Source organism: Ranitomeya imitator, chromosome 2 (genome assembly GCF_032444005.1).
Source record: "Ranitomeya imitator isolate aRanImi1 chromosome 2, aRanImi1.pri, whole genome shotgun sequence".
In the NCBI taxonomy this organism is placed as follows: Eukaryota; Metazoa; Chordata; class Amphibia; order Anura; family Dendrobatidae; genus Ranitomeya; species Ranitomeya imitator.
Window position 1 is genome coordinate 27,019,837 of NC_091283.1, and position 15,059 is coordinate 27,034,895.

The following is a 15,059-nucleotide window of genomic DNA, read 5'->3' on the forward strand; positions in this document are numbered from 1 at the left end:
CCCATACTCAGCGCTGTGATTGAATTTGTGACCCCCAAATCTCCAGACAGGTTCCCCTGTATCTTAGGCATACAAAAAGTTTTAGTCTTGAAGCCAAATCACAATATGAAAGCTTCTCAGATCCTCGAAAGAGTCCAACCTTGTCATGGCCCATCCATACCTGGGAGGTGTCATACAAGTATTGAGTTCACTTTTGAGATGGAGCTATGTCTCATACTTTCTGCCTTGTTTTTCAGGCCTTTTAGGAGAACTTTACTTTACATTTAGCCCCCAGTGCAGCTTATTCCACGTTTCATTGGAACAACTGCTCGACTTTTTAGCCCTGGGTTCTTGTTTCACGTTAAAAAGCAAATATGCAATTACTGGTTAATGTCCAAATGTTAAACGATAACTCCATCCAAACAGTAATATTCACTAGGGTCTGATGAGCAGAAGTGCTCAGGTTTGTGATTGAGTCTGGATCCTGGAGAACAGCAGGAGACCAACGCTTCTCCATCAGCCATGTGTGCGATCCATTCATTGCCAATTTACCCACTCAGTGGATAACACGTGTTTAGTTTCTGCCTTCTGAGGCTGCTCTGTGGCTTTATAGACTCATTTACTTTACATTTACAGTGAATATTAGGGTGGAGTTACCCTTTATGCTGCCCAAACCATGCAATCTTATAGTATCAACCCGGCAAAAAGCAGATCCACCAACAGGATGACTAGTCACTGTTGTAACTGATATATATATATAATAGAAGGCAAGGAAAATGATTGCCATACTTAAATTTTTTGGCACAGCAATTCATCTGGGACTAAAAGGCCTCCATTACGCTTTCTTCGGTGAGGGAGTGTGACAACCCTTATCAGTGTCCAAGAGAAGACTGGTTGTCACTTTGTAAATCCGCGTAGTCATGATTGGGGCACAGGCCGTACTGAGGTTTCCAGCAATAAGTGGAGCTGCTCTCGATGAGACGTTGATATTATAGATGATTATTTCTTTACATGGTTCCGGCAGCTCATGGCTGAACAAGCTATGAATTCCTATCTATGAGTGTTCGCGTGTCATTTCCGCTATCGGACAGGGTGATCATGAAGTGAATCAGACAGGAGACAGGTGATATAATGAAATTCGCCCTTCTTACCATCCCTTACTGTCTTCTTCATTAATCTTAAACCTGCGCACTTTCCCTTCCCAGCGTGAGGCACTACTGCGCTGTGGGATATGTTGGCGCTATATAAATAAAGGATAATAATGGTAATAATTCTTCATATTGGCAATCCTCCTCTCCTCCCTCTTCCACTTTTCTTTCTTTGCATTGTGTGGGCTTTTATACTTTTATGTAAATCTTAAAGCTGTATTCCCATTTTGTCTGTTTATGGCCATAGTACCAATCCCACCTCTGGGATCTGCTCGTATGGGGAATATGGATAGTCTCTTTTGGTGGTCAAAGGCAGCTTGCAGTGGTCAATATTCTCATTAAAATTAACGAAGCCGCACTTGTCTATGGGAGTTAGAGTCAAACAAGGCGAATTCATCCAATAATGAGGATGACGGGACACAAGTCCTTACACTGGGTGAGGGTTCTGCACCTATCAGTCATTTGTGGCACACTCTATGGTCATGCCGTAAATGCACTAGTTAGGAATGCCTCCATTTTTTTTTTCAGCCCGGCACAACTGAAGACTCAGCACTGCCTCCCCCAGTAACTTCAGCTGATCGCAGGTAGGTCCTGGCAGCAGGAGGTCTCTGGTACAGCAAGGGTTTGTCCAAACCGCACCTGAAGCTTAGTGACAAAAGGCAACGTGGGCAGAAGCAGTGACCTTCTTCTGTCTTTCCTGCCACAGGACAAGTTCCTCTCTCCTTCCTATTACTCTTGATACATTTGTACAACATTTTTCAGTAAGAATATACAAAACATCTTCAATATATTTCTATCAGAAGAAAGATATATAATGAAGGTGGGCACACATGGCCAGGTAGGTTCTGCCAGTTGTCAGGCCTCATGGGCACCTCTAGCGCATGTGGACCCAATCCTCCCTTCTCTAGAAGTAAAGCAGAGGATAGGGTCATCGCACAGAGATTTTCCAGCATGTCAGAGAATCTGTGTGTGTGATATCGAGCACTTCCGACCAGCATGTATGGCCGGCTTAACACTCATTAATATACTGTCACCTGGGGACGATGAGACAATCCCATTATATGAGGTCCCCATTAATATTATATTATTGGCATCTGTTCTCAGGTTCTTGTACTTTTCCTTTAAAGCTGAAGATTTGGTCATTGCAAACCATAACTCTCCAAATCTTGCATCACCTTCCCTCAGCTTTTTGTTGCCCGCCCTTCTCTTTCCCCAGATGACAGACAGGACAGGGTGTGATGGTGATGTCACACACAAAGGCACAATGACATTGTAATTTCCACCTGAGCCTCGATAAGTCTCCTCTTCATATCGATTGGTTCTTGCGTGTGGTCCTTCCGGATCTCCTCCTCCACCAGCATCAACCTGGGGGGAAAAATAAATATGGCCGCTGAAAGCACCAAATCCACATGGACAAGATACTTGGAACCTTCCCAGTAGTCTAAGGCTGGTGTCACACGAGGAGATTTCTGAGCATTACATAAATAATATAGCGTATTCATATAATAACAAATGTGAACATTAATTTCTATGGAGAGCAGTCGAGTGTTACCTCTTTGTTCAATAATCACTATGGGTCTAGATGTAACCCAAAAAACCCCAAAGTCATCCCCGAGTGACACCACCTTGAGAAGATCACAGAATACCCAGAGGAACATGTGTGTAATATGTAATTAGGTAATAGTAAATGTCTGTAAATGTAGGCACTGATCATCAGCCTCTCTGTAGTCCACAGTCAGGAGCTACATGAAGCCCACGGTCAGGAGCTACATGGAGCCCACAGTCAGGAGCTACATGGAGCCCACAGTCAGGAGCTACATGGAGCCTACAGTCAGGAGCAGACTGTCAGGAGCTACATGAAGCCTACAGTCAGGAGCTACATGAAGCCCACAGTCAGGAGCTACATGAAGCCTACAGTCAGGAGCTACATGAAGCCCACAGTCAGGAGCTACATGGAGCCTACATTCAGGAGCTACATGGAGCCCACAGTCAGGAGCTACATGGAGCCCACAGTGAGGAGCTACATGAAGCCCACGGTCAGGAGCTACATGGAGCCCACAGTCAGGAGCTACATGGAGGGCACAGTCAGGAGCTACATGGAGCCCACAGTCAGGAGCTACATGGAGCCTACAGTCAGGAGCAGACTGTCAGGAGCTGCATGAAGCCTACAGTCAGGAGCTACATGAAGCCCACAGTCAGGAGCACATGGAGCCTACACTCAGCTACATGGAGCCTACAGTCAGGCGCTACATGGAGCCTACAGTCAGGAGCAATATGGAGCCTACAGTGAGGAGCTACATGGAGGCCACACTGAGGAGCTACATGGAGCCTACAGTTAGGAGCTACATGGAGCCCACAGGAGCTACATGGAGCCCACAGTCAGGAGCTACATGGAGCCCACAGTCAGGAGCTACATGGAGCCCACAGTCAGGAGCTACATGGAGCCCACAGGAGCTACATGGAGCCCACAGGAGCTACATGGAGCCCACAGTCAGGAGCTACATGGAGCCCACAGTCAGGAGCAACATGGAGCCCACAGTCAGGAGCAACATGGAGCCCACAGTCAGGAGCAACATGGAGCCCACAGTCAGGAGCTGCATGAAGCCCACAGTCAGGAGCTACATGGAGCCCACAGTCAGGAGCTACATGGAGCCTACAGTCAGGAGCTACATGGAGCATACAGTTAGGAGCTACATGACCACCACTTGTGGCCGACATTAGTCCACTATTTATGCCATTACAGTTTGGATAACAGGAGCCGCTGCACAGTCTCAGCCTGCAGGTCCCTACAGACTTTAGAAGATTATTGCCTTATAAAACGGATTTCAGTCGGATCAGTAGACAGCTTCATGTGGGTGATCTCCGTCAGATACACCAGGCCTCTCAATGCTAGTAGACTTTTTACAGGGGCACTCCAAATTCCATAGAATAAATGATCTGTATATTATAAATTTATACATCTCAACAACCTCTATCCAGTCCAGTTCTGCAGTCAGATATTACATCTAGCAGAACCAAATTTTATAAACTTCTTATAAAGCACCATAGTGCGGTGCAAATGTATACTACTAATGTGGTGTGACTCTGTGGTACTTCTCTCGTGCAGGTGGGGAGCGAGGGTGATCACAGAGCGGTACTGGTGTTCTGTAAAGATGAGGTTTGTATAGTGGAGTACTAATCTGGTGTGAGAGAGTGGAGTCGATGTGTAGTAGTTGCAAATATATCGTGTGACGCAACATAGTGGGTCTGGTTCCAGTATGGTACTTGTGTGATGGTGGAAAATTGGGGTGTAGTATTGTGCTAGTGCGGTGCTATGGTGTTGTACTAGTATAATGGTTTGGTATTACTATACGGTATTGGTATTATTGATTGGTCTTCGTACGATGATGCAGGACTTTTTTGGTACTAATATAATAATGTACTAATGTGATGGTTTGGTACTAGTATGCTAATGAGTACTACTGAGATGAGTGGTCCTATAGTGCGGTATTGAGCCTCTGGTTCCTACACACCATTCTGTATGGCATTTTTCCCAACTGCTACACTCAGAAACCCCTCTAATCTTATTAATATTCCATGCATGCCTTCTGTCTCTTTCAATTGTCCCCTTTGGAATTCTCGCTCTGTGTGTAATAAACTTTCCTTCATCCATGACTTCTTCCTTTATAATTCTCTTAACCTCCTGGCTCTTACTGAAACCTGGATCCAGCAGTCAGACACCACCGCTGCTGCTGCTCTTTCATATGGTGGACTACACTTTTCTCATACTCCAAGATCGGACAACAGAGCAGGTGGAGGTGTTAGTCTGCTCCTTTCACCCAAATGTACCTTCCAAGTTATCCCCCAAGTACCCTCACTTGTCTTCCCTTCCTTTGAGGTCCATGCTGTCAGACTCTACATCCCCTTCTCCATGCGAGTGGCGGTGGTGTATCGTCCTCCCGGCCCCTCTCATCAGTTCCTGGATCACTTTGCCACCTGGCTTGCACACTTTCTCTCCTGTGACACCCCCACCCTCATCATGGGTGATTTCAACATCCCCATTGCTTCTCCCCTCTCCCCATCTGCTTCTCACCTTTTATCTCTAACCTCCTCTTTCGGCCTCTCGCAGCATACCAACTCTCCAACGCATGAAGATGGAAACTCCCTCGACTTGGTCTTCTCCCGGCTTTGCTCAGTGGATGATTTCACAAACTCCCCTCTCCCGCTTTCTGACCACAACCTTCTTTCATTCTCTATCAAGAACTGCCATCCCGCACAGGTCACCCCCACTTTCCACACTTATAGAAACATACAGGCCATTAACACCCAGAAACTTGTGAAGAGCTTGCAGTCCTCATTGGCCCCTATCTCCTCCATCTCATGTCCTGATTCTGCTCTGAAGCATTACAATGAAACCCTGCAAAGTGCCCTGGATGAAGCTGCACCTCCTATACATAGAACAACTCGGCACAGACGGCGACAACCGTGGCACACGCTGCTAACACGTTTCCTGCAGCCGTGCTCAGAAAGTCTGTGGAGAAAATCTAATCTACCCGAAGATTTCATCCATTATAAGTTCATGCTAAAAACATACAACTCTGCCCTTAACCTCTCCAAACAAACCTATTTCAACACCCTCATCACCTCGCTGTTCAATAACCCTAAACGTCTCTTTGACACTTTCAATTCCCTACTCAACCCAAGAGTCCAGGCCCCAACCACGGATCTCCGAGCTGATGATCTGGCCAATTACTTCAAAGAAAAAATTAACGACATTCGACAGGAGATTATCTCCCAATCCCTTCATACCATGCACTGTCCTCCCTCCCCCACTGCATCTAGCTCACTCTCTGACTTTGAACCAGTTACAGAAGGAGAAGTAATCAGGCTCCTTGCATCTTCTCGCCCAACCACTTGCACCAGTGACCCCATTCCGTCACATCTCGTCCAGTCCCTTTCCCCGACTGTCACCTCTCACCTAACAAAAATATTCAACCTTTCTCTCTCTTCCGGTAATTTTTCCCTCCTCATTTAAGCATGGCATCATACATCCATTACTTAAAAAACCATCCCTCGATCAAAACTGTGCCGCTAATTATAGACCTGTCTCTAATCTTCCCTTCATCTCTAAACTCCTCGAGGGCCTAGTCCACTCCCGTCTTACCCGCTATCTCTTCTCGACCCTCTTCAATCTGGTTTCCGCTCTTTACACTCTACTGAAACTGCCCTCACTAAAGTCTCTAATGACCTACTAACAGCTAAATCTAATGGTCACTACTCCATGCTAATTCTCTTGGATCTCTCCGCAGCATTCGACACTGTGGATCATCAGCTCCTCCTCACTATGCTCCGCTCCATCGGCCTCAAGGACACCGTTCTCTCCTGGTTCTCCTCCTATCTCTCTGACTGATCCTTCACTGTATCTTTTGCTGGTTGCTCCTCCTCTCACCTTCCCCTTACTGTTGGGGTTCCTCAAGGATCAGTCATAGACCCCCTCCTCTTCTTTTTGTATACTGCCCCTATTGGACAAACAGTCAGTAGATTTGGTTTCCAGTACCATCTTTATGCTGATGACACCCAATTATACACTTCTTCTCCTGATATCACGCCAACCTTTTTAGAAAACACCAGTGATTGTCTTACTGCTGTCTCTAACATCATGTCCTTCCTCTATCTGAAACTGAACCTGTCAAAAACTGAACTCCTCGTGTTTTCTCTCTCTACTAACCTACCTTTGCCTGACATTGCCATTTCCGTGTGCGGTTCCACCATTACTCCAAAGCAACATGCCCGCTGCATTGGGGTCATGCTTGATTCCGAGCTTTCATTCACCCCCCACATCCGATCACTGGCTCACTCTTCTTATCTGCATCTCAAAAGCATTTCTAGAATTTGCCCTTTTCTTACTTTCGACTCTGCAAAAACTCTTACTGTTTCATTTATTCATTCTCGTCTGGACTATTGTAACTCTCTACTAATCGGCCTCCCTCTTACCAAACTCTCCCCGCTCCAGTCTGTCCTGAATGCTGCAGCCAGGATCATATTCCTCACCAACCGTTACACCGATGCCTCTACCTTGTGCCAGTCATTACACTGGTTACCCATTCACTCCAGAATCCAGTACAAAACTACTACCCTCATCCACAAAGCACTCCATGGCTCAGCACCACCCTACATCTCCTCTCTGGTCTCAGTCTACCACCCTACCCGTGCCCTCCGCTCCGCTAATGACCTCAGGTTAGCATCCTCAATAATCAGAACCTCCCACTCCCGTCTCCAAGACTTTACACGTGCTGCGCCGATTCTTTGGAATGCACTACCTAGGTTAATACGATTAATCCCCAGTTTTAAGCGTGCCCTAAAAACTCATTTGTTCAGATTGGCCTACAGCCTCAACGCACTAACCTAACTAACCCTGTGTGGCCCATTCAAAAAAAACAACAAAAACAAACCATAATCAGGTTCCTCACATCATGTTCTTATACACTTCTTGCAGTTAATAGCCCTCTGTGTCTGTACTGCTACATACTTAGGCAGTGAACTGCTTCATGCAGCTTTACATGAACACCCGAGCCTTACACTATGGCTGGTCAGAATAACTAAAGCAATTGTTACCATCCACCTCTTGTGTCTCCCCTTTTCCTCATAGTTTGTAAGCTTGCCAGCAGGGCCCTCATTCCTCTTGGAATCTATTTTGAACTGTGATTTCTGTTATTCTGTAATGTCTATTGTCTGTACAAATCCCCTCTATAATTTGTAAAGCGCTGCGGAATATGTTGGCGCTATATAATTAAAATTATTATTATTATTACACAAATCCACATTTATATTTTTTGGTTTTCACAGGACTTCTCTACCTTCTACTCTGTGGTTTTTCCTGATGAAGAAGTATTTTGTACTTTGAAACACGTACAATAAATCACTATTTTGCTTGACAATCTGGGATATACCGTATTTTTCATAGTGTAAGACGCACCCCAAATTTTCAGAAGGAAAACAAGGGAAAAAAATTATGTGTCAAATGTGGGTCCATCTTACAGTCCGAATTCAGCTTACCCGGGGGAGATAGGCAGCGCTGGTGGAGCGTGGTCACAGGGGGTGTTCCGGCTGTGGCCCGGCGATGATGTAATGATACAGCAGGTTCGGCTGTGCTCTTGGCGTGGGGGCCTCTCCATTTTCTGAAAGTCCAGAGCCCACGCACATCCATGGCTGTGATGCGGTAGCCTCCGGGAAATCCCATCAGGTTCGGTGGTACGGGGGCTCTGCCAAAATTTTGTGAAAGCCAGGAGACCCAGCACATCCATTGCTGACCATGCAGTGGTCTCCGGGAAAATGGCCACCAGGGGGTGGCACATGCGCAGATTGAGATGTTGGCACCGAGATCTCATCTCCCGAGATCTTGGATCGAGATCTCGTTGCCGAGATCTCAATCTACGCATGCACCGCTTCTGGTAGCAATTTTACCCGAGGCCACCCATCACAGCACTGGAATTGCGGGGGCTCCGGGCTTTCACAAAATGTCGGCGGTGCCTCCCACACCACAGAGCACCACCAAATACTGCCACACCAGCCTGGGAAGAGAGTGTAATCATTGCCCTGCAGAGTCGAAGCGGGACCGCCGCACAATAGCCCGACTCATGCTGCCACCACACTACTTGTAGGTATATTCTGACTGTAAGATGTACCCCCATTTTTCCCCAAGCTTGGGGGGAAAAAGGTGCGTCTTATAGTCCGAAAAATACGGTACATCCCATCATTGATCAGAAGGCGTGGAAACCATCCAGAAACCTCTCCTTTCTTTCCTGGATACCTCTAGGCATAGGAATTTACATTTCCCCCATGAATGTAACTATATATATATATATATATATATATATATATATGATGCATGGATGCCTCAGGTCTCCCAGGACCACTGTGGTCCTCACTGTGGCGTTCTTATACCCTGGTTGGAGGTGACGCAGCCTCGTCAGTGTAGACTGTGTTCACAGATCCTGATAACTGTCTCTGGTCAGGAAAGGTTAGTTTATCAAATATGTGAAACCACAGCAGGAAAATGAATCCATTGTCAGCGCCGGCCTCTCCTGTTACAGCCACTTCTGAGAAGCGCGCAGCGGAGATAAGCGTGTGCAGTCAAGCAGGAACCACCAACATTTATTTCCCTTTTAAATTAAGATCAGAAAATTGTGTCCATCTCCATGATGAGAGGAGAAGCGAGGAGCAGGCGGAAGAACGGAGCACAATTTGTAGTGGATTCTGTCGTTACAAAGGAAGAAAAACACAATATTTTCTCTGGAGTCAGATAAAACTGCTGCAGGGATCATCAACGTAATAGAATTTCATCAGAATTATACCAAACCAGAGAAAAATGTGATAAGAACTAAATTACTGGAGAGCCGTGAAAATCGAGCTAAATAGGGGAAAATAGTGGATAGAGAAGAAAACGGTGAAGGACCATAAAAGGGATTATGAGAAAACATGCTCCCCATACTCCCATGTTACGTCTTGTATTCAGTGCAATATATGGTATTTCAGGTTAAAGTTCTCCAAGGAGACGAAAAAATAAAGTAACAATGAAGAAAAAAAATACATAAAATTTTGAATCACCCCGCGAAAAAATAAAAAAGTCTTTTCACAGCTTCATCGCAGGGAAATAAGCGTAAACAAAACTTTTTATTTTTTTTTAAACAAATTTCATATTTTTTTTGTAACTATTAAGATATTAAAAAAACTACAAGTTTGCTATCGCTGCAATTGTTCTGACCAAGAGTTATTTCAATACACAGTGAATTCTAGAAAAACTGCTGCTTTTTTTGCACCTTTTTATGCTAATTTTCAGCTGCTTTTTACAGTACCCGCAAAGCCAATGAGATTTCAAAAATCTCATGCACACACGTTGGTTTTTTGTGTCATCAGTATTTTGTGCTTTGCTGCGTTTTTTGGACATAGGGCATGTCACTTCTTTAAGCGTTTTTTCAGCGTTTTCCACCCATTGACTTGAATGGATGGTGAAAAAACGCTGCAATTACGCAGGTTGACTTTTCTTGCAGTGCATTTGCTGCAGAAAAGTCAAGGAGAGCCGGATGTGACGTCAGACTCGGCTCTGGTACATTTAGATAGCAGGCTGCATGACGCGTTCATGCAGCCTGTCATCCAGCAGAATGGACCCGAACCCTATTCACTTGAATGGGGGGTCCGACAATACAGTGTTTGACACGCTGTCATGTGCATGACAGCGCGGCAAACATCTCTTCTGATTGGTGGCGAAATCCTCCCCGCGGGTCAGAGAGCCGCGGTTCCCACGCTGTCAGAAGACAGCGGGGAGCGCTCAGCTGTGATCAGAGGTGTAAACTTTACCACTGGTCACTGGTGTCAGCTGATGGGACTACTGCTCCCATCATCTGACTCCTACAGCCGCTAATTACAGTGTGAGCAGGAGCGGCGGATGGAGTTTTCATCTGCCACTCCTGCACTATAAATAATTTTTTTTTTTAAATGGCGTGTGATCCCCCCCCCACTTTTGACAACCAGCCTTGCTAAAGCTTACAGCTGGGGGCTGGTATTCTCAGGCTGGTAAGGGGCCATGGAAATAGGCCCCCCAGCCTAAAAACAGCAGCCCGCAGCTACCCAGAAAATGCGCATTAGATAGATGCAGCCAATTCTGGCGCTTTGCCTGACTCTTCCCACTTGCCCTGTAGTGGTGGCAAGCTGGGTAATGAGGGGTTAATGTCACCTTCCTATTGTAAGGTCACGTTAAGCCGGCTTAGTAATGGAGAGGTGTCAGTAAGACACCTATCCAGTACTAATCCTATAGTAATTAAAGGGTTAAATAAACACACACATGCAGAAAAAAGTCTTTTAATGAAATAAAACACCACACAGTTTTACCATTTTATTATTCTGCCATTCCAAGTGAAGCCCTCGATCTTCTGAAATGAAATTAAAATAATAAACCAAAAGTATACTCCCTGATCCGTCGTAGTCCAATATACCGAGTGTCCCACGAAGTATCTGGAGAGATAAAGCACTGGGAGTGCTGCTAATGTGACTGCTCCCGTCTGTAATCAACTGGGGAATGAATGAGACGCAGGGGGCGCAGGGTCAGTAATGAGCGGTGACGTCACCGAGCCTGTGCTCCCTTACTGCCTGACCGGAGGTAACCTCTGCACCGTGGGAAAATGCTGGAGAAGAGGATACTGCAGGTAATGTATCTGTTCTATCAATCTATCTATTCATTCTATTTATCTAAAGGAAGTGTTTTTTTTCGCTGTGTGCACTCAACTTTATTGGCATGCACAAAGAGAAAGAAAAAAACTCATGAAAAAAAACACCTAAACCTGCATTTTTGGTGCAGCTTCTTTCCTGCCAAGATGATAAGGTTTTGCTGCAGAAAAAAAACACAGCAAAAATGCCCTGTGTGAACTTACCCTTTAAATGAAGGTCTTTATTATTAACCCCTTTCTGACATTAGACGTACTATCCCGTCGAGGTGGGGTGGGCCCCTATAACCACCGACGGGATAGTACGTCATATGCGATCGGCAGCACTCACGGGGGGAGCACCGCCGATCGCGGCCGAGCGTCAGCTGCCTATCGCAGCTGACATCCGGCACTACGTGCAAGGAGCGGTCACGGACCGCCCCCGTCACATTAACCCCCGGCACACCGCGATCAAAGATGATCGCGATGTGCCGGCGGCATAGGGAAGCATCGCGAAGGGAGGGGGCTCCCTGCGGGTTTCCCTGAGCCCCACGCAGCAACGCGATGTGATCGCGTTGCTGCGAGGGTCTCCTCACCTCCCTGCCTGCTCCAGCCCCGGATCCAAGATGGCCGCGGATCCGGGTCCTGCAGGGAGGGAGGTGGCTTCACAGAGCCTGCTCAGAGCAGGCACTGTGAAGCCTGCACTGCTGTAAGTCAGATCGGTGATCTGACAGAGTGATGTGCAATCTGTCAGATCACCGATCTGTGATGTCCCCCCCTGGGACAAAATGAAAAAGTAAAAAAAAAAATTTCCAAAATTAAAAAAAAAAAAAAAAAAAAATATTCCTAAATAATGAAAAAAAAAAAAAATATTATTCCCATAAATACATTTCTACATCTAAATAAGAAAAACAAACAATAAAAGTACACATATTTAGTATCGCCGCGTCCGTAACGACCCGACCAATAAAACTGGCCCACTAGTTAACCCCTTCAGTAAACACCGTAAGAAGAAGAAAAAAAAACGAGGCAAAAAACAACGCTTTATTATCATACCGCCGAACAAAAAGTGGAATAACACGCAATCAAAAAGACAGATATAAATAACCATGGTACCGCTGAAAACGTCATCTTGTCCCGCAAAAAACGAGCCACCATACAGCATCATCAGCAAAAAAATAAAAAAGTTATAGTCCTGAGAATAAAACGATGCAAAAATAATTATTTTTTCTGTAAAATAGTTTTTATCGTATAAAAGCGCCAAAACATAAAAAAATGATATAAATGAGGTGTCGCTATAATCGTACTGACCCGAAGAATAAAACTGCTTTATCAATTTTACCAAACGCGGAACGGTATAAACGCCTCCCCAAAAGAAATTCATGAATAGCTGTTTTTTGGTCATTCTTCCTCACAAAAATCGGAATAAAAAGCGATCAAAAAATGTCACGTGCCCGAAAATGTTACCAATAAAAACGTCAACTCGTCCCGCAAAAAACAAGACCTCACATGACTCTGTGGACCAAAATATGAACAAATTATAGCTCTCAAAATGTAAAAAGCGTCTTTCAGTGTGTGACGGCTGCCAATCATAAAAATCCGCTAAAAAACTCGCTATAAAAGTAAAACAAACCCCCCTTCATCACCCCCTTAGTTAGGGAAAAATTAAAAAAATGTATTTATTTCCATTTTCCCATTAGGGCTAGGGTTAGGGCTAGGGTTAGGGTTATGGCTAGGGTTAGGGCTAGGGTTGAGGCTACAGTTAGGGTTGGGGCTAAAGTTAGGGTTTAGATTACATTTACAGTTGGGAATAGGGTTGGGATTAGGGTTAGGGGTGTGTCAGGGTTAGAGGTGTGGTTAGGGTTACCGTTGGAATTAGGGTTAGGGGTGGGTTTGGATTAGGGTTTCAGTTATAATTGGGGGGTTTCCACTGTTTAGGCACATCAGGGGCTCTCCAAACACGACATGGCGTCCGATCTCAATTCCAGCCAATTCTGCGTTGAAAAAGTAAAACAGTGCTCCTTCCCTTCCGAGCTCTCCCGTGTGCCCAAATAGGGGTTTACCCCAACATATGGGGTATCAGCGTACTCAGGACAAATAGGACAACAACTTTTGCGGTCCAATTTCTCCTGTTACCCTTGGGAAAATACAAAACTGGGGGCTAAAAAATATTTTTTGTGGGAAAAAAAATATTTTTTATTTTCACGGCTCTGCGTTATAAACTGTAGTGAAACACTTGGGGGTTCAAAGTTCTCACAACACATCTATATGAGTTCCCTGGGGGGTCTAGTTTCCAATATGGGGTCATTTGTGTGGGGTTTCTACTGTTTAAGTACATTAGGGGCTCTGCAAATGCAATGTGACGCCTGCAGACCATTCCATCTAAGTCTGCATTCCAAATGGCGCTCCTTCCCTTCCGAGCCCTCCCATGCGCCCAAACAGTGGTTCCCCCCACATATTGTGTATAATCACACTCAGGACAAATTGGGCAACAAATTTTGGGGTCCAATTTCTCCTGTTATCCTCGGGAAAATACAAAACTGGGGGCTAAAAAAATTATTTTTGTGGGAAAAAATTTTTGTTTTATTTTTATGGCTCTGCATTATAAACTTCTGTGAAGCCCTTGGTGGGTCAAAGCGCTCAAAACACATCTAGATAAGTTCCTTAGGGGATCTACTTTCCAAAATGGTGTCACTTGTGGGGGGTTTCTACTGTTTAGGCACATCAGTGGTTCTCTAAACGCAACATGGCGTCCCATCTCAATTCCTGTCAATTTTGCATTGAAAAGTCAAACGGCGCTCCTTCCCTTCCGAGCTCTCCCATGCGCCCAAACAGTGGTTTACCCCCACATATGGGGTATCAGCGTACTCAGGACAAATTGTACAACAACTTTTGGGGTCCAATTTCTCCTCTTACCCTTGGGAAAATAAAACATTGGGGGCGAAAAGATAATTTTTGTGAAAAAATATGATTTTTTATTTTTACGGTTCTGCATTATAAACTTCTGTGAAGCACTTGGTGGTTCAAAGTGCTCACCACACCTCTAGATAAGTTCCTTAGGGGGTCTACTTTCCAAAATGGTGTCACTTGTGGGGGGTTTCAATGTTTAGGCACATCAGTGGCTCTCCAAACGCAACATGGCGTCCCATCTCAATTCCTGTCAATTTTGCATTGAAAAGTCAAACGGCGCTCCTTCCCTTCCGAGCTCTCCCATGCGCCCAAACAGTGGTTTACCCCCACATATGGGGTATCAGCGTACTCAGGACAAATTGTACAACAACTTTTGGGGTCCATTTTCTCCTGTTACCCTTGGTAAAATAAAACAAATTGGAGCTGAAGTAAATTTTTTGTGAAAAAAAGTTAAATGTTCATTTTTATTTAAACATTCCAAAAATTCCTGTGAAGCACCAGAAGGGTTAATAAACTTCTTGAATATGGTTTTGAGCACCATGAGGGGTGCAGTTTTTAGAATGGTGTCACACTTGGGTATTTTCTATCATATAGACCCCTCAAAATGACTTCAAATGAGATGTGGTCCCTAAAAAAAAATGGTGTTGTAAAAATGAGAAATTGCTGGTCAACTTTTAACCCTTATAACTCCCTAACAAAAATAAATGTTGGTTCCCAAATTGTGCTGATTTAAAGTAGACATGTGAGAAATGTTACTTATTAAGTATTTTGTGTGACTGTGTTTTAATTGCATAAAAATTCAAATTTGGAAAATTGCGAAATTTTAATAATTTTCGCCAAATTT

The 15,059-nt window shown here is 44.9% G+C and overlaps 1 protein-coding gene across 13 annotated transcripts in view; it reads right to left on the minus strand.

Moving 5' to 3' along the window:
* Window positions 1-15,059, minus strand: part of SYNGAP1 (synaptic Ras GTPase activating protein 1) — a 327,642-nt gene that overhangs the window by 7,725 nt on the left and 304,858 nt on the right. For all 13 annotated transcript variants that reach the window (XM_069746244.1, XM_069746242.1, XM_069746241.1 and 10 more), the window contains one exon: window positions 2,411-2,492. In XM_069746244.1, coding sequence (XP_069602345.1) covers window positions 2,411-2,492 — 82 coding nt within the window. The remainder of the gene's footprint in view (window positions 1-2,410; window positions 2,493-15,059) is intronic.